At 32.5% G+C, this 23,372-nt stretch overlaps 3 protein-coding genes and 1 non-coding gene across 4 annotated transcripts; 3 read left to right on the top strand and 1 right to left on the bottom strand.

Moving 5' to 3' along the window:
- The first annotated feature begins 1,152 nt into the window (after positions 1-1,152).
- LOC129901415 (uncharacterized) lies at positions 1,153-2,709 on the top strand. The gene is made up of 2 exons (XM_055976580.1): positions 1,153-1,274; positions 1,709-2,709. Exon 2 carries the CDS (start codon positions 1,925-1,927, stop codon positions 2,534-2,536), a length of 612 nt encoding a protein of 203 aa, XP_055832555.1. The 5' UTR covers positions 1,153-1,274; positions 1,709-1,924; the 3' UTR covers positions 2,537-2,709.
- A 1,312-nt stretch (positions 2,710-4,021) lies between these two features.
- LOC129900792 (xyloglucan endotransglucosylase/hydrolase protein 2) lies at positions 4,022-8,567 on the top strand. Its single transcript, XM_055975841.1, has 4 exons — positions 4,022-4,650; positions 5,551-5,651; positions 6,444-6,637; positions 8,107-8,567. The coding sequence occupies exons 1-4, from the start codon at positions 4,485-4,487 to the stop codon at positions 8,489-8,491; spliced, it is 846 nt and encodes a 281-aa protein (XP_055831816.1). The 5' UTR covers positions 4,022-4,484; the 3' UTR covers positions 8,492-8,567.
- Positions 8,568-9,260: 693 nt separating this feature from the next.
- On the top strand, positions 9,261-16,092 carry LOC129900959 (uncharacterized). The gene is made up of 6 exons (XM_055976054.1): positions 9,261-9,460; positions 11,064-11,128; positions 11,245-11,534; positions 15,249-15,320; positions 15,415-15,477; positions 15,673-16,092. Exons 1-6 carry the CDS (start codon positions 9,354-9,356, stop codon positions 15,715-15,717), a joined length of 642 nt encoding a protein of 213 aa, XP_055832029.1. The 5' UTR covers positions 9,261-9,353; the 3' UTR covers positions 15,718-16,092.
- On the bottom strand, positions 10,074-10,176 carry LOC129901939 (U6 spliceosomal RNA). Its single transcript, XR_008770015.1, has one exon. It is a non-coding gene; the product is annotated as a U6 spliceosomal RNA (small nuclear RNA).
- Positions 16,093-23,372: the final 7,280 nt, after the last annotated feature.

Genomic DNA, 23,372 nt, shown 5'->3' on the forward strand with positions numbered 1-23,372 from the left:
TCCTCCATTTTTCCAACGGATTTTTGAAAGGTTGCAACCTGTCCGAAAAGTTGCAAACCTTTTCTCAACAGGCAAACCTTTTCCCAACAGGTGCCTTTTCTTAAAAGGTGTAAACAGTCTATATATATCTGTTAATCCTCAGAATGTTCCATACGAAATTTTGTATATACCATCTTCTTCTTCTTTCTGCACTTCCTAAAACTCGTGTGAAATACAGCCATCAAGTGGTTCGCAGTCACCAAAAATTAGCAGTACCTCTACTTTGGTGAGTAAATCGTTCTATCTTGGGAGGAAAGATTCCAAAACCTCGGGTACTTTGAGGGGAATAATTTCCTTAAGGACACACTGTGCAGTCAGTGGGCTCGATTTTGTTCTTGAATTAATTTTCCAAATTCTGTGTTTTATTACTTTTAGTTGTTGTTACTGTTTTAATATTTTCCAATACAGTTTACTAACAGGTACCACTTTCACTTAGAAGAAACTTGTTTAACGAACAAGTCAACTATTTGATTGGCTCCTCTATAGTAGTGAAACAATATTTACTTCTTTCTTATTCAAGGCTTGATCAAACAATCCGATTTGTTGATCCCACTGGGGACTTAGTTGCTGATAAGATATTTATTTGTCTATTATAATCAAGTTAACAGGCTAGTGTTGGCCAAATCAAGAGAGTTGTTTGTTTGTTTGTTGTTTATACCATTAATTATCATCACTAAAACATACGATTTGTTCATAGAGATTTTAGAGCCTAGGGCTATGGCGATTGGGTAAAGCTTAATGATTAACATAAAATTAAAGAAAAAAAATATGATTTTCAACCGATAATAAATGAACATGAGAGGGTGGGGTGGGGTGGGGTGGGGGTGAGTGAGAGAGTAGAAAGAATATGCCATGATACTAGAAAATCTAATGAATTTTAGATAACAAAATACACATTTAATTTTATTTAAAAATCACCAGTCAATAAATGAATAAAGTCATGAAAATGCATATAATCGAAAATTGGAAAAAATTTGACGATTCACGTAAAAAAAATTAAATAAAAATATGATTTTCACCCGTTTTATTGAATAATAAACAAAGTTAGAGAGAGTAGCGGGGGAACGAACCTTTTTTGCTTCACCTTCCTACCCTTTCTCTCTCTCTCTTTTCTCTCTTCCTATCTATGAAATGTGTGTATTTTTTCCTATAATAACTTTTTTTTCTTCTTCATTGATTTACAAGATATGAGCTTTATTTAATTCAACAATTTCATAAATCTAATGCCTTCTCATGTATGTTTTCTTATACCCCTATAATCTTTTGTCTACATTTGTCATGTGACCTTGTGTATTTACAAATCTCGAATGTTTGAATGGAGAAGCTCTATGGCTCAGATCTTCAATATTTTCCTATTTAGGCAGAATATCTTCATTTTCTTTTTTGCATGAATTCAAATATTTCTTTTTTTTTTTAACTCTAAAATTTGTGTATAGACTTTCATGATTTGACAGATTGCATCTAGAATTTTTGGTTAGCAATTCTTGATTATTCTTTTTGTCCTTGATTTTTGCATTACAATTTTTATGTTTGAATTCTGTAAAAGTTTTCCATCTCTATATCTGTCATAGCCTAAGAAAATTCGCAATGTTATTTTTCTAATTTCAATTGATCTTAGGTTTTTGAATTCAACACGAAATTAATTTCTCATCTCATTTGCATGTTGTAGGATTTTCCTACAATATTGTGGACGTGTTGTTGGTGGTGGCAAGAGTAATATTAGTGACAATTTGGTCAATTCTTCGAACCTTCAAGATTTTTCAAAGTCGAAGAGAACAATAACAACAACAAAAAGAAGACAATCAATTCTAGAATAATCTTGCGAGTCCTTTTAGAATCTTCTAGAAACCAAGGAATACTTGCAGATACTTTAGTGAAAAGCTAAATGGATTCATTTACCACAACTCCTGTTCCAACTTCTGACATTCCAATTAATCAAGGTAATAATCGATCGATGAATCGTAGGCTTTCTGCCCGTTTTCCTTCATACAAAGATGCCACGTACTCTGATGACACAGGTCACGAATTTGGGCCGAGGAGCAGGACGTTGAATAGAAATGCAAGTAAAGTTCATAGAGGAAGCGCGAAGTTTGACCCTTCAATGTCTATAAAAAGATCATTCACGAGTAGTGAATGCGAAAAGGATGAGTCAGAGGAAGAGGAAAATGAGGAAGAGAGCGCGGAAGAAGGAAAGGAAGCAAATGAAGGAGAGGAGCCGGTTAGAATGTCATTGATGGCATTGTTAGCAGAGTCAGAAGGGTCATCATACATGATGGGAGAGGAAGAGGACGAGGACGAGGATGAGGACGATGGTGGTGGTGATATTAGTGGAGATAACTTAAATAATTGTTGTGTTTGTCAAGTTAGACATAAAGGTGCTGCATTTGTACCTTGTGGACATTCATTTTGCAGGTTATGTTCAAGGGAACTTTGGGTTGAAGGAGGTAATTGCCCACTTTGCAACAACTTCATATTGGAAATTCTTGACATTTTCTAATCACTTCATCAATATTGATCAAATTTCCATTTAGATATGTGTTGTTATTTATTTTCATTTTTTTAGAAAAAGGAAATTCCTTTTTTGTTTTACAGTTAGTCTTATTTGTTGGAGTCAGAAATGTATCTAGTATTTGAAGTTAATGAATACATAGTATTGCATGAACATAAAATGGGGTTTGACATTCGGTTTTATATTTTTTTGTATATTACATATGGATCATGACTTAACATGTTTTATACGATTTTTTTTAATTATATGCGATTTATAAATATTTCTTAAACTTTTTCATAGTTTCTATTTCTTAACATGTTATTTCAGAATTGCATTTATAATTTTAAATGGTCTAATAAGTATGTTATAAAATCATAGTACATAGATATCTAGTAATTCATCAAATATAGAGCCCGTTTGGATGGGCTTTAAGTTGGTCAAACCAACTTATAGTCCCTTTTTTAGTTTTTGGACGTATTTGTTTAATGCTAACTTTAAGCCATAAAGTTCGTAAAGTCAATCAAAAATGAAAAGTTAGGATTTGTAACTTTTTTTTTCTAAGTGCTTAAAGTCATTTTGTTTGACCATAGAAATTACTTTTATATCCCTTATATTTTAACTAAATCCCCAAACTACCCTTTTTATTCTTTTAACCCTAAAATTCAAACACTTATTTTCAACATAAGCACTTTTATCCAAACACCAACTGCTTATTTATAAAAATAACTTTCACCATTTCAAAGTTCTAAAAGCACTTCATACATAAAAATTACTTTTTTTAAGCCCATCCAAACGGGCTCATAGTTATCAAATTAAGTTCATTATTCATTATTAACAATACTTGTTTTATGGAGATCCATTGTTTTTATTGTTTGGTGATATTATATTTTAGCATAATGCGCGTAAGACAACACTCCCATGTAAAACTTGATCATTATAGTAAACATAATTTGTTTCAGAATATTTAGCATTTCGAAAAAAAGATTCCTTTTTTAAATATTCCATATACTATAGTGTAAATCAAGTAATACATATAAGGAGATATAAATAGTATTCTAAGCAAATACATATAGTGCTACTAAATATCTTTCTTCAAAATTTGGCAAAAAACTTTAACGAGCAATATCACGGGTTGAGGGAAACAACGCAACAAACATTACTATTTTAAATGTTGAATTCGTCTTTATATACATATATTACATATCTATTATCTATTTTTAACATAAGTGATTAAATTTGAGGCTAATTAATTGTTCGTGCTAATTCAAGAAAAAGTTAATATCCAATTCATGTTCATTTTCTCTTCAAGTTATTTCTAAAATGAGCAAATTATGATCTGTAAAGTTGTGGGTGATGATATGGAGTGATAAAGATGGTTGCCCAACTCATACTTCCCTTGCCTTCATTCATTTGAGGCTTAAAACATTATCATTATCTTTGTACGAGTTTAAGTTTTATATAAATATATGTGTAGGATAAAAAATAATTACAAAAATACATTATCCCAAATTTATGTATAAATAATCTAGTAAACATTACGTGGGTGAGATAGGGTGGAGGAATGAGGCGGCAGTGAGAAGGGGACACTAAGTTCGGAATACCACCTATAGAGCTGTTCTTTTTCCTATTTGCATCGAGGAAATCATTGCCTTAATTTTTAAGAAACTTATTTTCCTTCGAAAATTATTAAATCAATCGATCGAATATACAAAAATTTGAAATTCCCCCACTTACCAAATACACCCTAAGCCTAAATTTCTTCTACTTTTTCTAGCCCCTCCCCCTCCCTCCACCCCCAAATCCCCCAATATATATATATTCCTCTAGTAGAAGCTTGTCAAACATCTACATAAAAAATAAAAAAAAACCAACAAGAATTCTCCTTTAACAACTATAAAATTTTATATCAACCATATATAAGTTTTATTTTTTTCTATTTTTATTGTTGCAAAATATGTATTTTTATATAAAACTTGTATGTTTATTTGGTCTTTTTCTAGTGAGAGCTTTAGCCAAAGATGTACCCTATGATGTCAATTATAATATTATATTTGGGAATCAACATGTTGTATCCTTCAACCAAGGAAGAGAACTTCAGATTTCAATGGACAAATCTTCTGGTAATTTAGTTATCTATTTTATTTTATTTTTTTTTGCTATATTTTGTTTATTATATTTTGTTTCATATGTTTTGATTTGTTTGTCGTAGTTTGATTTGGATCAGAGTTTAAAAATGAAAAAAAAAACTTTTGAAATTTGTATCATAAATATGCAAGGATGAAGTTATGAGTCCGGATACAGAAACTCATTAGGTTTTACTCAAACATTATATTCGAATTAATCAATACATTAAATATGTATAAATATTAAATTTAGAACTCAGGTATCTATACATTATAAAGTTAAAATTCTAACTCCATCTTTGTAAATATGACATAACATTTGTGTGATTATAATGTTTTTGAAATTTATAATCTTAAATGTGTCATAACATCTATATGGCTATAAGCATCTTATTAAAAAAATATTGAAATATATCATTATTTTCAAAACACGTTAAAAGAAGGATATAGTGTCAAATATTAATGTAAAACAACGGAAGTATCACTATAGTAGCAGCAACAATATTTATTTCACTAAAACACTCCTAACTAACATAATTAATAATTTATCGTTAATTCATCGTTAAATTGGTTTAGTGACATAATTCGTCCCATGCTAACTTATTTTAGTATTTATCTAATCAAATGGGATTTTCTTGCATAGCTTGCTTCAGCCAAATGTTTGCAAGTTTAAACAGTTAAAAAGAGCACATTTTTGAACCATACCTTTCTTGAGGCAAATACTTGAAAAATATTTATCAAAATTTTGCTTAGCTACTTAAGCTGGGCGACTTTCTCATTTAAAAGTTTAAACGATTATAATTATATAGAAATTTTTTTGATAGCTTGATTAATTTAGTAATTATAGTAGTAAATACTAATTAATTTGTTGAAATATATATATATATATATATATAGGATCTGGCTTTGGATCTAAGGTGAAATATGGTTCAGGCTTCTTTCACATGAAAATAAAGCTACCAAACAAAGACTCTGCAGGAGTTGTTATTGCTTTTTATGTAAGTAATATTATCTTTTATTAATTTTTGAATTAGTTAATTATAAATAACTGATATACAAACGTCGTATTAAGTACTGATAAAAAATTTTAAGTGCTGTAAATTATTTTATAAATAAGTAATTTATAAAATTTAAAAGTGATATGTGCAAAAAAAAATTGATAAAAAAATTAAAATGCTCTTAATTTTTTTTTTATAGTAAAAAATCATAAATTTATTAAAAAATCTTTGTAAGGAAAAGAATAAACGGCTGATCATATGGAATGAAAAGAAATTTAGTGATTTTGTTTTTAAAATGATATTTTGAGAACAAGAAGAAGAAGGAAAAAGGTTAATGATAAAAGTTTTATCAAACTAATAGCGTAAAATAAACCAGAATACGATTACTATATATAAGTTAATTTGACCACTTATAAGCTAAGCCACACTTTCTTCTTTTAAGCAAATTGAATTTAACTTCTACTATATTAACACCTTGCCTCCCACCCCACCCCCACACCCACACCCACCGCTTCATAGTGTTTGTCTAGGTTATGCGTAAATATTTTTGAAATAATATTTTTTATTTAATTGTCAAACACTAAAAAAATAAATTAAAAAAACTATTAGTTTTCAGGAAAAAACATTTTTAATCATATCAAACATTCCCTAAAAGCAAATGACAATAATATACATACTATAACAAATCAAAATACACCGATAGTGTAAAATAGTTGATGTTATCAGTGTATATAAAGTTAAATCCAAATTAAAAATTAAAAATTTATAAATAATTGTGTATATTTTTTTCAGCTACATTCAAATACGATTAATCATGATGAAATAGATTTTGAGTTTTTGGGCAATAAAGAAGGCAAACCATATACTTTGCATACAAATGTGTTTGCAAATGGTGAAGGAAATAAAGAACAAAGGATGCATCTTTGGTTTGATCCAACTGCAGATTTTCACAACTATAAAATCATGTGGAATGAACATCAAATAGTGTAAGATAATTATGTACAATTTATGCCATATAATACATGATTTTACGTTCGTATGAATTAGCAATTTTCGATCCTTTCAATCTTATATTCTTGATTCAATGTAGAGACAGAGTATGTTTTATAGCCTTCATGACTCGTATATGACAAGTAGGGGGTGTGACACTATATATGTTTCTTTTTTATTTTTCGCATGGTATCTGGTACTCACAATTGAGATTTTGATTAATTTCAAATTTGAGTCAGAATATCTCACATTGAAAGGTGAAGCGATCCCTAACAAAAATAACTTCATATCCATGAACTATTACTTACTACTCCACCATACCAGACTTGATTTATATATGTTGTTTATTTGAGTTGAATCTTCTTTACCATGTTGTTATAACATGATCTTAGAAAGTGTTTGGCTAAACTTATAAGCGGGTGAAAATTACTTTATGAACACTTTTTGGCTAATTGCGCATATGGTAACACCAAAGGTGCTTTATAAGCCAACATTAGTCATAGATTGATTATCCCTAACTTAGTAATTTAGAGTCCGTTTGGATTGACTTATATGTTATTTATAACTTGTTTTCAGCTTTTTTGAGTGTTTGACTGACTAATTTAAAGTCATTTTGGGCTTAAAATAAGTCCCAATAAATAATTGAGTTTGTTCGGATGTACTTATTTTAAGCAACTTATAAGTTGAAAATAGCTTATAACTCAAAAATAATAAGTTGGGTTACACCTACTTTTTTTTTAAAACTTATAAGCAATTTTCAACTTATAAATTACTTAAAATAAATTTATTCAAACAGGCTCTTATACAATTTATAAGTATTTTTGGTTTGATCAATTTTTTTTACAATTTAAATCCTCATATCTTTTGTAATATCCGAAATACTCTTTCTAAAACAAAACTTTTCATCATATATCTATTCTCTTTTCATCATTCATCCCTTTTTATACAACAATACTCTTAAATTTATATTTCCCATACATAGCTTTAAGCACATTTTAGTCATTTTAATAGAAAAGTGTTTATCAAGTACAATATTTTTACCATACACACTAATTACTTCTTATTAACAGTTTCGGCATGTATATCCAAACAAGTAACCTCGTAGTTAGGGGCATAGGAGGTTAAATTGCACTATCTATGTAAAATATAAAATAAGTATAATTTTCTACATGACAGATTTTACAGCGTAAAATTATAGTGAATCATCAATCCACATCTTTTGTGCGCTCTAGTGTACAATTTTATTACATCTCAAAATCTTGACGGACACATTTATCCGATATCTATGTTGATGATTAGTGATCGATAGAACATAACATGTATACTCTGTAGAATTACTCAAGACGTACATGAGTTGATCCCGACACAACCAACTAAATTGCAATAGTTATATAAAGTGTACTTACATTACAAATTTACATAAATTAAATCCTTTTTGTGTTTTTTTTTCTTGAACATTTCTCAGGTTTTATGTGGACAATATTCCAATTAGAATGTTCAAAAACAATGAAAATATAGGAGTTGGCTATCCAAAACAACCAATGCAAATACTAGCTACAATATGGTGTGGAGATAGTTGGGCAACAGATGGAGGATTAACAAAGACCAATTGGTCTTTTTCACCTTTCAAAGCTCATTTTCAAGATTTCAAAATTGGTGGATGCCCAATAATTAACTCAAATACTAATAATTGCAATTCACAAAATTATTGGTGGAACCAAAGAAAATATTGGAAGTTGAGTTCTACACAAAGAAAATCATATGATGAATATAGAGCCAAGTATAAAACTTATGATTATTGTGATGATAGGGCTAGATTTCCTACTCCACCCCTAGAATGTGTTTCATAAATATGATCAACATATAGAAAAATGGTACTTTTGTATAAACGTCAGTCATTATCTATAATAATATTATAATGATCAAGTTTTTTTCACTTTTTTTTCAAATCAATTTTTCATGTTATATTATATGTTTTCTATAATAATATTTTATTATAACAGTAAAAAATTATCTAGACAAAGAATATTATTATAGAGAAATTAATCGTGCATATTTTTTTTATTTAATTTTATAACAATATACATATACTATATATAGTTCGAATTCTAGACCAGGGTTGTATATTATACCAATATACACTTTAAATTCCTTTGCCCCAAAACATATATCTTCTGTGCCACTTACCTCAATTACCATCGTCATCTCCTACCAATCATATTCTCTTTAATTTGACAACGACGATGACATTCGATGGGTCAAATCGTTGAATGAAATATCAGTTGGTGGATCGAATACATAAAAAACTAGCTACTCTTTTGATTTCAATTTTTACATTGAATTAATCGATAACCGATGAATCACTAAACAAACTAAATGAATCGAGATTTTATTAATTTTATAGCAATTTAACACGTAATTTTTTTTTATAAATGATAAGCTAAACCGTTAAATACAAAAATTGAACAGAACCACCCGATAAGCGCTCCTACTTTCTATTGCCCCACTTAACCGCTTACGAAACCCGATCCGAACTTTGACCCCGACTCGATCCGACCCGGTTCATGGCAAATTAGTAGTTAAACAGAATATGTGCACTTATTTTAATTTTCCCTCTTCCTTAGTTATCCCTGCAGGGGCCACTTCCAATTTTCAGTTCCTGCCAGCTCGTGTACAGAATTAGGGTTAGGGTTCCGATCAATTCCAAGTACGATGTACGCTGATCGGGTGGAAACAGTAACCAGGAGGTCCATAAAAGAAAGGATTAACGGCAATGCTGATGATGATTCTCGTCGCCGGAGACAAATTACCGGCAAGAGGTTTTTTTTTTCCAGCTATCTCTGTCTATATCATTTATTAATGTATGCGGAGCATCGCGCTACTCATGTTATTACTTTGTGCTATGTGTGCGACCTTATTAGTATACTTTTTTGTTTTTATTTAGAAAATAGTTTTACTGTATGTGTTTCGAGAATTGCACCAATTACTGCTTTGAGCTTAGAAAGAAATCTTGGTTGCACAAGGGTGTGGTCTAGTGATCCATGAAGTGGTTGAGAGTCCCAAGACAAAAAAAGCTAGGTGTTTCTTACCATCTGTCTTAGGATAGAGTTACCTGGACCTGGTGTTGGTGGGAGGTGACAGGTGTCTCGTAAAATCGGTCGAGCTGTGTGAAAGCTGGCCCAAGCACCATGGTCATTAAAGAACTAAAATAAACCTTCATTTTTTTTAAAAAATAATCAATTATATATGTGCTTTAAGCAGCAGGCGGTGTTGCAGCATTGCCTGAATTTTTGTGTGTGAATTTGGTTATTGGAGAACATAGAAATAAATTTTTGGTTATTGTTTTCCAAAATTTGTTCAATTAATTTATATATGTGGTTTAAGCTGCAGGTTTTGCTGCACTGCTGCCCAATTTTTTTTTTTTGAAACTGGAAAAAATTGGACCATTTCTCGATTTCTGTGTGTCATCCTTGGTATGGGCCATGCTAATCTTCTCTATATCATTCTAATTTTATTGGATGTCCCCCAAAGGGACAGTGCTGACAAAATATTTGTGTGTGGATTTGGTTAGATATATTGCTCAGTAGTTTAAATCAGTTTTTTTGCAGCAGACCGTAAGATGCCTTGATATTAAGGAGATCAATCATGAATATTTGTTTAAAAATGGCTTATCATGTGCACAAAGGGCTCCTGGTTAGTGCAGGGAAGGTAGAGTGAGTGCATACTGTAAGTAGCATACCCTTTTGCATTTCTGCGAAGAGGTTATCTTACGCCTCGAACCCATATGACCTACAGGTCACCATGTCATTACGGGAGTAACTATACCATAGTTTCTTACTGGAATGATTATTCTCTTCTTTTAGAGTATCACAGGAGAGGCTTGTAGTTAGCATTTAAACATTCACTAGCTCACTGTTTGTCGTGATCTAATTTATTTTTTTGGACTCACTGAACTCAGCTAGAAATGGATAGAATTCAGCTGATTAGATTGGGTCTCCAGTTCAATTTTAGCTGGTCATCTTGTTTATTTCCCTTAGAAGAATGCTAGCTTTGGCCAGATAAAGACATGGGAAGATTCTTCTGATGATTGAATTTTGTTTTATTGAAAGCTTCATTGTTGCTTATTTGGTTTTCCGCTTATTGCTTGTTTATGTTTCCTAGAATTGGAAACTAAAAAAATATTGTTGGGGGCACTGGATTCATGTAGATGGATTTGATGCTTGATGTTTCAATAGCATTGAAAATTTTATTCAATATAATACTATGATCAGTCTAGCGAAAATACCGTATGTGGCCATTATTTATTATGAGTAATTTTATGAGATGAATCATATTTATCTTTACAGCTCAAAAAAGCATTTTCTTTAGAAAAAAAGAATCTTTTTGATCTTTTTGTTAACAACTTTAATTCTTTTTTTTCAGGCGTAGAGAAGAGGACGATAAATGGGTGCATGACCTTTATGAGCCTCATGAACTTCAAGGATCAAGTATGTGGTGTTTGATAACCACGCTATTCATATAGCAATTTTTCTTAAATGAATGGGCAGTATTTTGTGTTCTGCAGTAGAAGGTTGATTTTTTCTTTTGTTGTGCGCTTGTATAGATCAGAGAGTTGGTACAAAGGATCTTCGTCTCAAACTCCAACGAAGAAGAAGTATCCAACAAGCTACTCAAATTATAAAAGGTTCTTTATCTGGAGGTATGAGGGATCTGCGGGAAAAGCTCTCTGGTACTGTATTCTCGCAAACAGTGAGAACTGATGCATCCCCAAAAAAGTTGAAGTCAATTCCTGAAGTAAGCCAACCTGCCAAGAGATGTGTCATAGCTGAAGCTCCTGCTTCGGAGACCAAAACTGTTGCCACCAAAGTTTCTAAGAAGAAGTCTCAGCAGAAGGCAAGTATATCTCACTTACCCAGATTAATTTTACAAATGAGATCCTTGCTGCTAGAAATTGTGCAGCCCGTTCAAAAATTCACAATCTAAGGCAAAAAGCGTGAGTTTGAGAATGTATTTAAGCTCCACTTTTGGTTATTGTTTTATAGAATGTTATGTTGCTACTAAAACAAAACAATCCTTAAAGAAAACCACCAGCGGAGAAGGGTGAAGGGAGGTCTTAGACAAAGTTCTTTAAGTATTAAGATACTTAAATTTGCTGTAGTTGGATGTTGGATCTTGTTTTCCTTGTAGCTATTGCGTGAAAGTTCAGAAAGTATTATGCTTATAGGAGTCTTCAGGTACGGAATTAGAATGCTGTGACATGTAATCAGATGACAAGTAGAAGTGGTTGCTTAATTTAGGTATATCTATTAGTCGTCAATTTTATTTGTGTGGTTCATAGTAACTTCTGTTTCTTGCTTACCATTCACTTCCATAGTTGAGTCTGCTGGAAGATTTAAAGACTTCATTGTTGTGTATGTGTTTTCTGTGGGTAGGAATGATATATGCTTCCTGGACTTCTCAATATGGCTGGAGTAACTGGCAGTGGACACTACATTACACTGTCAAGTCTTCATTATAAGAGCCTACTTGCAATACCTTATTGCCAGGGACCGAACTACATGTATATAATTTGCTTTATCGTTATTCCCAGTTTGATACATGTGCTTTCTGGACATATTTTGTTTTGTTGTGTATGATTATGCTGTGGGTAGGAGTGATATATGCTTCCCGGATTCTTGAAAATGGCTGGAGTGACTGGGCGTTGACACAACATTACACTGTGAAGTCTTCATTTTCCAGATCCTACTTGCAATACATGTCTGGGCCCGAACCACATAGAAATTACTTTATCGTTTATGCCTTGTTTGATAGAGGTGCTCTTTGGGTGTACTAATTTTATTTTCTTGTATATGCCTATGATGAGGGTAGGAATTGTTTATGCTACCTAAACCCTTCAATGTTGCTGGAGTGATCGGGTCAATAGTAGGTAAAACTTATAAGATACCACTGACTCTGATATCTGATAAGGTTTACGACCCACCTTTCTAAACTGAAAATTAGACCAGTGTGGTATTCAATATACTTTTCCAAGAAAGCAAAGCTAAGACGTCTCCTCTCCATTTGTGCCAATTGTTCAGTGTGTTCACTTCCTGTATGTGACATCCCGATCAACTAGTTAAATAAATAGAAGCCAAAAATGTTATTGCAAATAAAACGAATATGCTTGGTCAACATTATGCAAGGTAAGATCATTTAAATGGAGTGTCTTTACCCCCCGGAAGATGATTATCCACCTATTTCAGCACTTTCTAGTGCTCATGCGTTGTTGCCAAGGAGGAACACATACCTCGTAAAGATCTAATTAAAGATAGATGGTGAATGAGAAGTACTCAACCTTATTTTGTTTTTTATTTATTTAATTTTATTATAGACTAGGGAAGGATATTCTTGTGGACAGGACCCTCCACCTTCAACCATGAGATTGGGAGTTCAAGCTACCGAAGAAAGCAAAATGGGAAAGGACCACTGTCCCGGGGGTTGGTGCGACTAAGGTTTGCCGAAGTTAAAAAAAAAAGGCCGTGTGGTAGTTGGTTTGGAAATGAGTTATACATGTATTAATAATACCACGTTTGGTAGTTGGTTAGAAGGTAATTATTCATGTATAAAATTAATAAGGTGTTTGGTTTGCAATTTCCATGAGGTAGTTGGTAAGGTCTGTGTACATCCTATCCTCCCTAGACCCACCTCACTTGTGGGATTTCATTGGGTATGTTGTTATTGGTTTGCAATTTAGATATCCGCATAACTGAGACATGTAATAAGTTATAAGGTTTTCTATGTATTATTTTATGCAAGATAGAAGGTGAAATAAGTAATACATGAATAACTAATACATGAATAAGTAAACCTGCATAACTAATCTCTACATAAAATAATTCTTGGATTCCCTTATAACTGATCCATATATTAGTAATACTTGCATAACTCTAACCAACTACCAAACGACCCCTAAGGGTATGCAACCTTTAATACTTTCTAGTAAACTACCATTGCTTAGAAGCCAGAATTAGCATAAGAGTAATAGATGTATGGAGCTCAAGGAAGCTTTAGTGAAGGATTAAGAAAAGATAATGCTTACATATGAGGGGATGCCCCAGTGCGGAGGTGTGAGAGGTTAGCTATGGATGGTTTCAGAAGAGGTAGGGGTAGACCGAAGAAATATTGGGGAGAGGTGATTAGACAGGACATGGCGCAGTTACAACTTACCGAGGACATGACCTTAGATAGGAGGGTGTGGAGGACCCACATTAGGGTAGAAGGCTAGTTCATAGTCTCGTTATTCTCTCTTATTAGTAGGCGTATTAGCGCATTATAATTCCCTATGGTCTGATATCTATTATCATTTATTACTTTCATTACTTTCTGTACTTTGATTGCCCTATCTTGCTTTTCTATATCGCTTTGAACTCCTTATTCTTATCTGATTTTACTGAGCCGAGGATCTCTCGGAAACAGCCGTCCTACCTTGGTAGGAGTCAGGTCTGCGTACACTCTCCCTCCCCAGACCCCACGTTGTGAGATTTCATTGGGTCGTTGTTGTTGTTGTTGTATGAGGGGAAGTTCCAGTGACTAGATTAGGATTAATACAGGCTGGATTCTCTTCTATCGAATTCGCACTATGCACATTTTTATTTACTGATTTCTGCATTTTGGTGTTGACGAAGAGTTCTTGTCTGAAATTGAGGTATTGGATTTAGTTCAGGGAAACGTGGTGCTGAATGTCAACCAGCTTGTGCATCCATTGTTATCAAACAGGTTATAGATATTCAGTCAGACAGAAGAATCAAATGCTCCACTTTAAAGGAACAGTGAAATTGAGATGAAAATATTCATAGGATTCTGGATTTTCATGAGCGAAGTCTAAACCACTTATTTTCACAATTTGGGACTTTTATGAGAATTGTTTATTTGTAAAAGAAAAGAGAGCATAATAAGGATATAGTTCTGGATCATTTGGGTGGGGTTGTGCTAAGGAAACCTGAACTGAACAGAGAAGCAAAATACCATATACTTCACCTGTATGGAGAGATTATCCTTGACCAGATCTGAATCTCAAGGTCTAGGCAAGTCGTACTTACCCTTTAATCAAAGAAAATGCATAGGCAAGTCCTACATCTTCCATCTTGAACCAGGAAACTTCACCTGAATCCATGTTGGCTCCTACTGGAATACAAACCTGCAACAGTGCCTGTATGAATGTTATCATTCAACTTCACTTTGGTTTCATCCTCAATTATGGCCGTGATTTCTAAGACAGAGAGATCTGTATTTAATCTAGTCTCCTGTCCATTGCATTTTTACCTTATGAGAATTTAGATGCAGCCTATGTGTCCTTTCCAGTATTTTCACATCAACTATGTTGTGCAGCACACTTGCACATGTTTGTGGCTGTTTATCTTGAGCTTCCACAATCAGTTGACGTGCAATTACAGTACTCTACATCATGTTTTATACTTGTGCATAAATATTAATCTGTTTTTCATGCCATTCATACTGCTTATCTTTTTTCATTTGGTCTTTTCCATCTATGTTATCAGCAAGATTATAGAGCCTAATACAGTCAATAACTTTGAGGTTGCTTTCTTATGTTAAATATTTTTGGTGCAGGCTGAATCAGTAGACAGGTTTCTGCAATCGTTGGGTCTTGAGAAGTATGCAATTACATTTCAAGCTGAAGAAGTATGTATTTTTTTTGCTCCTATTGTCCTCTTCAATTTTACTCATCGAATAGCTGCTGAATATCACCTCTTCCCTTACCACCATTTTCTTGCAGGTCGATATGGCTGCTCTTGTACACATGACAGATGAAGATCTTAAAGCTATGGGAATACCAATGGTAAGCATCTTCTTCTTCTTCTTTTCTTAATAAACAAAGACATTAGTTCAATCTTTGTAGTGACCATTTACTAATTTTTCTTAAAAATTCTTGGATTTGCAACTTTAGAGTAAAAATTTAACAAGTCTGAATAATTAGGGTTATATCTTTCCCTTTATTAAGTGCCAAATTAAAGTAAATGTCCTTTGTTTTCAGGGTCCAAGGAAGAAGATACTTTTAGCATTGGAATCTAAAGTCTGATATTTTGGGGTTTACATCTTCTGCTAGCTTTTGTACAAGTCTATTTCTGGGATTTCCTTCCCTTTTCTGGGTGGTGGTGGTGGTGGTGGGTTATAATGTGGTTAACAAGAACATAGACTCATGAGCTCGACCTTAATGGTATTTACTTAATGGTTTTCGGTTGCTTAGCATGTAATTCGGGTGCCAATTGAGGCAAAGTTTGCTTCTTTAAAGTAAGGCAATGATATCATGATCACCATCTATAAAGAAGAATCTTTCTAAATTACTGCTCCAGTGGCCTTCAAGCATCTCTGAAATGAATAGATTCACTAGTTACTCGTGTAATTGACCCTTAAATCTCGATGGAATAGGATAACATATTGTGTTTGACTGTAATTCATGCAAATACCGTCATTTACATAAATGGCCTCTAAATAATGCCTTTCACTTTCAGACAACTCCTCTTGCATCAAAGGGCTTCACTTATAAAGTCAAGATAAGAAAGGATAAAAGATAATCTACTATCAAAGGGAAGGCCTTTTTTGTTAAAAGGGTTCGGTCTCAATTAAATCACATTATATAAATTGACACAAAGGGAGTAACTCTTTTTGGCGGGGCGTAAGTTTTATGCTCCATTTGTTCATTATTTTAAAAATATTTTTTTTTCACTTTTACTTATCATTTTTAACATATCAAGAAAAAACTAATCATTTTTTCCTATTTTACTTTTAGCTTTAATTACTTATTCTCCAAATCATTTTTTAAGACTTAATATTATACATCAATTAATATAATTATTATTATAATAAAATATACATATTTATCACTACTTTTCTAAAGAAACATACAAAGTCCAAAATAAATAAATAAAAATATACGAAAAATATATTTTCAAATCATTTTAAAAAAATTGCTCTCTGCTTGAGAAACCTTGCCACCAAACCCTAATTACATCGGAATCGCATCGGAGACATGGCCACCTTGGCCGTTGGCCAGCCTCCTCTGGTGGAGGTTGGGTCAATAGTTGTGTTAACAGAAGAACCAAGGAGGATGATGTATGCAAACACGAGCAAAACCCCCAAGCCCAATACAAGCTAATTCCTTTTAAACAGATTGCATACCTACATAGGGAACCAAGAATAGTTTGGGAAAAAGAGGAGATAGACCAGATGATTTTGAATGAAGTTCTTCAATATACAGTGATAGGCAAATTTTCATATGGGTGGCCTGACATTCAAGATCTAAGACCACTTATTCCTAAACAATGTGAGTTGAAAGCTGAGGTGAATAATGGTTTATTAAGTAGTCGACATATTCTGATTAGGACTACAAGACTTGATGACTATGTGAAGCTATTGTCGAAGCCACAATTTTATATTGCTCATAATCATTGGTCATACCCAGTGAGGACACTCAAATGGGATCCATGTTTTGATCCAAAAGAGGAGACATCAATGGCTATAGCTTGGATCTTGTTCCCATCATTACCATCAATTTTTTTTCCGCAAAGAGGCAGTTTTCTCATTGGTTGCAGCAGTAAGTAAACCATTGCAAGTTGATTTGGCCATACAAAAAAAAATTCGGCCAAGCTGTGCAAGGGTCAAAGTGAAAGTGGATTTACCAGCTGAATTTCCAAAAAGAATAAATATTGGCATAAAGATGAAATCAGAAGAATTGAAAGAAAAATGGATCACAACCAAATATGATTATGACCCCAAATACTGTAAGAATTGTAAGCTTCAAGGGCACAATGAAAAAGAATGTTTTATCATTCATCCAGAGTTGTACCCAAAAAAGAAAGAGCAAGAAGAACGCAACAACAATAAAAAGGAGGGAGAGGACAAAGATAACACGAATAATAATCCTGTGATGAAGGGGGACAAAGGGAAATAAAAGGAGGTAGAAGAGGCACCTTTCCAGGAGCAAGAAAGGAAAAAATACTATAAATGGGGGAGAAATCAGTACTGGGATAGAATGGAACAAAAGTGAAATTCTAGATAACAAACAAAAGATCAAGGGGCAACTATAGAGAACAAATTCAAGGCTTTGGAAGAGAAAACACAGGAGAACGGAGGAGATGTAGGAAATGAGGTGATTACAAAGAAGACTAAAGAGGTACAAACACAAGAATTAAAAGTAAACTCAAATAAAGATAAAGAAAAGAAGTCAGAGGAAAGAGTAGGAACACAATCTATGGAGTCCAATAGTAAAAGCAGGTAGCAAGATGATCAAAGTCCAGTCAATGAAATAAGTAATGAAGACATGATCAAAGATTCGAGGCAACCAGAAAAAACTCCAAAGAAAAGACAGTAGGTAATCATTGAAATCAGTGGGGAGGACAATAATGGAGGTGAGCATGAATTGCATCAGGTGGAGGAACCAAAAGAAGAAGATAAACAAATAGAAAAGGAAGTAGAAAAAAGTTTAGAAAAAATCAACAATTTGTCAGAACAACGAATCAAAGATAAACAAAATTTTGAGGAGGATGAATGCATGGATAACAATGTAGAAGGTGTCAGTAAAAGTGGTGATCTCTCACCAAGGAAGATTGCAAATTTTAAGGGGAAGATAAAGAAGACAACAACGCAGACTTAGTCTCAATCATAAATAATTATAAGGAAAAAAAAGGGTCCTCTACATCGGTTTAATGATTAATAAAGCCATTTTTTAAAATATTAGGTCAATAAAAACTCAAAAATCTTTTGAGCAATTAGTTGGGCATCATTACTCTTACGTAGCTTTACTAAAACTATTTACTAGCCCTACAGAATTAGAGGTATATAGGAGGAAGCTCGGGCTTCCTAATGCTAGGGAAAATTATTCATCAAAAATCTGAATTTTTTGAGAGGAAAATTGAGTGGAGAAAGGTTCTACAGATACTTATCAACAATTGACAATAAATTACCAACTAAGGAGAAGGAATGAATATTTCAGTGTGATAGCAGTGTATGCAAGATGTAGTGCTCTGGAAAGACTGAAATTATGGGATGACTTGGAGAGTATTTTTGAACATAGAACCATCCTTGAATGGTGGGGGGAGACTTCAACTCTATAGTAGATGAAGCAGAAAAGTTAGGTAGACTATCAGTGACACAACAAAAAACCACAAATTTTGCTTATTACATTAATGTTTATGCATTGAATGAAATAAAATTTGTGGAGAGCTGTTATACTTAGTGGAATGGAAGAATTGAAGATGACTTTATTTTTAAGAGATTAGACAATTTTTTTTGGAAATAATGAATTCATGCAGATGCTACCTAATTCTGAGGTGCATCATCTCATTAGACAAGGTTCAGATCATACCCCTTTACATATAGTTTGTGATATATCATAGGAGGTACCAGAGAAGCCTTTTAGATTTCTGAATTTCTAGACAAAGCACAAGGAGTTTCTGAAGGTGATGGAGGAAAGCAGGAAGGAGGACATAACGGGATCTTCTTTTTACATTGTTCATGCAAAGATGAAAATGCTCAAAATTGTGCTAACACAGTGGAGCAGATGTACATTCGGAAATATCTTTCAAAAAACTGCCACATTGGAGGATATGGTGAAAACAAAGAGGATTTAGATGAAAATTTATCCAACTGAAAAGAACAAGGGTCTACTCAACAAAGTAGAAGCAGAATTGAAGAAATTCCTTCACATAGAGGAGGAATACTGAAAGTAGAAAGCTGGTATGAAATGGTTCTCAAATGGGGAAAAAACACCAATTTTTTCATGCATATGTGAAGGGCAGAAGGAGAAAGTTGCAAGTAAATGAAATCCAGACAAGAAATGAGGATATTATAAATAGTCATAATAACATTGGGGAGGAAGCTGTCAATGTATTCAAGGAGCAGTTTATAAAGAATCAAGAGATGATGAACAGTGAAATCATACAAAGAATTCCTAAACTGATTACTGAAGATGGGAGTGAGGAGATAGGTAAAATGCCAAATATAGAAGAGGTGAAGCAAGTGGTTAGTTCATTAAATTGGGATAATACAAGTCAATCATATGGCTTTTCAGGTCTGTTCTTTCAATTTTGTTGGCATATAATTAGGTTGGATGTCACAAACATGGTCAAGGAATTCTTCCGTGGACAGGAGTTACCCAGGTATGTGGCTCATACCAACTTGGTGCTCATTCCTAAGAAGGAAGAGGTAAAAACTTTTGGAGATTTGAGACCTATAAGTTTGAGTACTTTCATCAATAAAATCATTTCTATATTGTTGCATGAACGGTTGGTAGAAGTGCTCCCTAAAATTATCTCTCCTAATCAATCAGGCTTTGTGAAGGGAAGAAGCATAACTAAAAATGTTTTATTGGCACAAGAGATTATCAGGAATATTAATAGGAGAAATAAGCTGCAGCATAATGTAGTAGTAAAGCTAGATATGGCAAAGGCTTATGATAAGATGTCTTGAAAGTTCATTGTAAAAATATTAAGAAAGTTTGAGTTTTCTGAAAGAATCATAGATATGATTGTGAGAATGATAAGTAACAACTGGTATTCAGTGTTGATGAATGGTCAGTCTTATGATTTCTTCCAATCAACTAGGGCACTTAAACAAGGTGATCCATTATCACCTACTCTGTTTATCATTGGTGCAGAGGTACTAGCTAGAAATCTAAATGGACTTTTTGAAGATCATGATTATAAAGGATATGGTATGCCTAAGTGGAGTCCTAAAATAAATCATTTATCTTATGTAGATGATACCATATTATTCTACTCAGGGCATAAGGGATCAATGAAAAAAAAAGATGAAGGTGCTAAGAGAATATGAACTGGTGTCAGGACAAATGATCAATCTGTACAAGAGCCTATTCTCTCTACATCAAAAGACTTCGGTGAGGATATGCAATCGTATCAAAAGAATAACATCAATCATGCAAGGAGCTTTTCCTTTTATTTATCTGGGATGTCCTGTATTTTATGGTAGAAAGAACAAATCTCATTTTGAAAGACTTAGTCTATGTCATAATCGATTACTATCATTTGGGGAAAGGTATATTCTTATTAAACATGTTCTGCAGTCCATGTCAGTGTACCTACTTTCAGCTATAAACCCTACTGTAAGTGTGATAAATCAGCTTCATAAAAAAAATACTTAAATACACAATTTATTTAAATAATTTTGCGAGGTCAGAAGAAGAGAAACACAGAGAGCTCAGGGCAGAGGGAACAAAAAAGAAAGAGTACTGAGTAATCTTTGACAAAATTCAGATATTTTTCTCAATTTAGGAAACCTAGAAATGATAATGGATCGGGTTTCTTTTTGGGCCTGCCATTATTTGTATTGAACTGATTTCTTGTTCATTCAATTTACTAATAAATGGGAAAATTACCCACTTACACATGTTATATTACCATATTTACTAATACTCCCAACTAGTTGGAAAAATATCAAAAATTCCTATTTTTTTTAACTCTCTCACTCTTTCACTGATACATCACTTTTACCTTATATCAGTTACCTAAATTCACGCCTATTCTTCAGCCTCCTCGATGACAGTTTCTTTTTTTTTCAATTTCAGTCCATCTATTACTCAATTTCAAGCATCTAAGTAAGGTATAATCAAGTTTTTCCTTTAATGGTATATTACTTCATTCTCACTTTCTTCGATTTCCTCTGTTTTTTTCTGTAATTTTTTTTACTCACATTGTTCACTGATACACATGAAATTTGCTCCATCTTTTAGTGTTGGTCTTACTCAGTTGAATAAAAATCAAGAAATTCTTGTTTCACCGGACGAGGTTAGATCCAAACATCGTAACGATCCATCAGTAATGGATAAGCTCTGTGAGAAATTGAAGTCGAAATCTCAAGTTCAACATTCACCCAAAGAAGCCGACAAGAAGATTGAAGGGGTTTCAACACGCCTTAATCTCCCAAAGGTATGAGTTTCTATAAGTTTTTTTTAATGTGATTTTTTATGAAGATTTACTGCTTCTGATACATATAATTTTATGTATCAGATTCGTATGCATCAAGCTAACATTAGAATCTGATACATCCTATTTTTTTTTCTAAATGTCATTTTTCTAAAGTTTTACTGATTCCTGATACATATACTTTATGTATCAGATTCTTATCTATTTTCTGATACATCGTATTTTTGTATCAAATGCTCATATATCAGGATTTATTGCTTCTGATACATATTATTTATGTATCAGATTCTCATGTATCAAGCTTACATGAGAATCTGATACATCCTGTTTATATAATTTTTTTAAATATCATTTTTCTAAAATTTTATTGATTCCTGATACATCTACTTTATGTATCAGATTCTTATCTTTTTTTTGATACATTATTTTTTTTGTATCGGATTCTCATTTATCAAACATTAATGCTCATGATACATCTTGTTTATGTATCAGAATCTCATGTATCAAGATATAATGCTTCTCATACATCATGTTTAAATACAAAAATTAAGTTGTATTTAATCAGTTTTCATGTCAATGCAGGGAATGAAGTACGTCATCAAGAAGATCCCCTCACACTCCCTAAGATTCAACACTGCATATACGACTAATTTTATTGATGATTTCAAATCATCAATAGGTGATGAAGCTATACAATTATTTCGACAAATCATATTTGATCACTATCTAGATATGTCACAGTATAATTTTCAAGGGCAAATCATCAAATGCGTCTTACTTCTTGAGTTCGAGAAAAAAACAGAGAGGAATTGCATACCTCCTGGTCAAGGAGAATCGATGGACGTCGAGTAGCTTTTTTTTAATTTTACAGTAATAGAATGTACAATTATGTTTTTGTATCAATAATAAACATTTTTTTCTGGCTATTCAACAATTTAGCAAACTTTTAAGTTTTTCTAATATTTATGTATCATATTTTGATTTATCAAACTTGAATGCTTCCGATACATCTATTTCATGTATCAAATTGTAATGTATCAATATTTAATGATTCTGATATATCTACATTTATGTATCAGAATCACATGCATCAATCTTTTACAGCTTCTGATACATATTATTTATGTATCAGATTGTAATGTATCAATATTTAATAATTCTGATACACCTATATTTATGTATCAGAATCACATGCATCAATCTTTACGGCTTCTGATACATATTGTTTATGTATCAGATTGTAATGTATCAAGATTTAATGATTCTGATACATCTACATTTATGTATCAGAATCTCATGCATCAATCTTTACAGCTTTTGATACATATTGTTTATGTATCAGATTGTAATTGATTGGTATTTAATGATTCTAATACATCTACATTTATGTGTCAAAATCTCATGCATCAATCATTACAACTTCTGATACATATTGTTTATGTATCAGATTGTAATTGATTGGTATTTAATGATTCTGATACATCTACATTTATGTATCAGAATCTCATGCATCAATCTTTACAACTCTTGATACATCTACAATCTATATCAATACAACATGTTATGTATCAACCACAATCTAGTTGAAAACTAATACAACAACCTTTAAAGTATCAACCTTAATACGTCGAATGTTTATGTATCCGCTATTCTTATATATCAGATTCGAAATTACTATCAATACCAAGTAACTTACAATGAATATAATTATCAACTATCCATGTATCAATTATTGATATTCAATTACTATTCTGGTTAGTTGATATATGTATAAAAAACAACCTATAATGTAAAA

Source organism: Solanum dulcamara, chromosome 8, assembly GCF_947179165.1.
Source record: "Solanum dulcamara chromosome 8, daSolDulc1.2, whole genome shotgun sequence".
Lineage (NCBI taxonomy): Eukaryota > Viridiplantae > Streptophyta > Magnoliopsida > Solanales > Solanaceae > Solanum > Solanum dulcamara.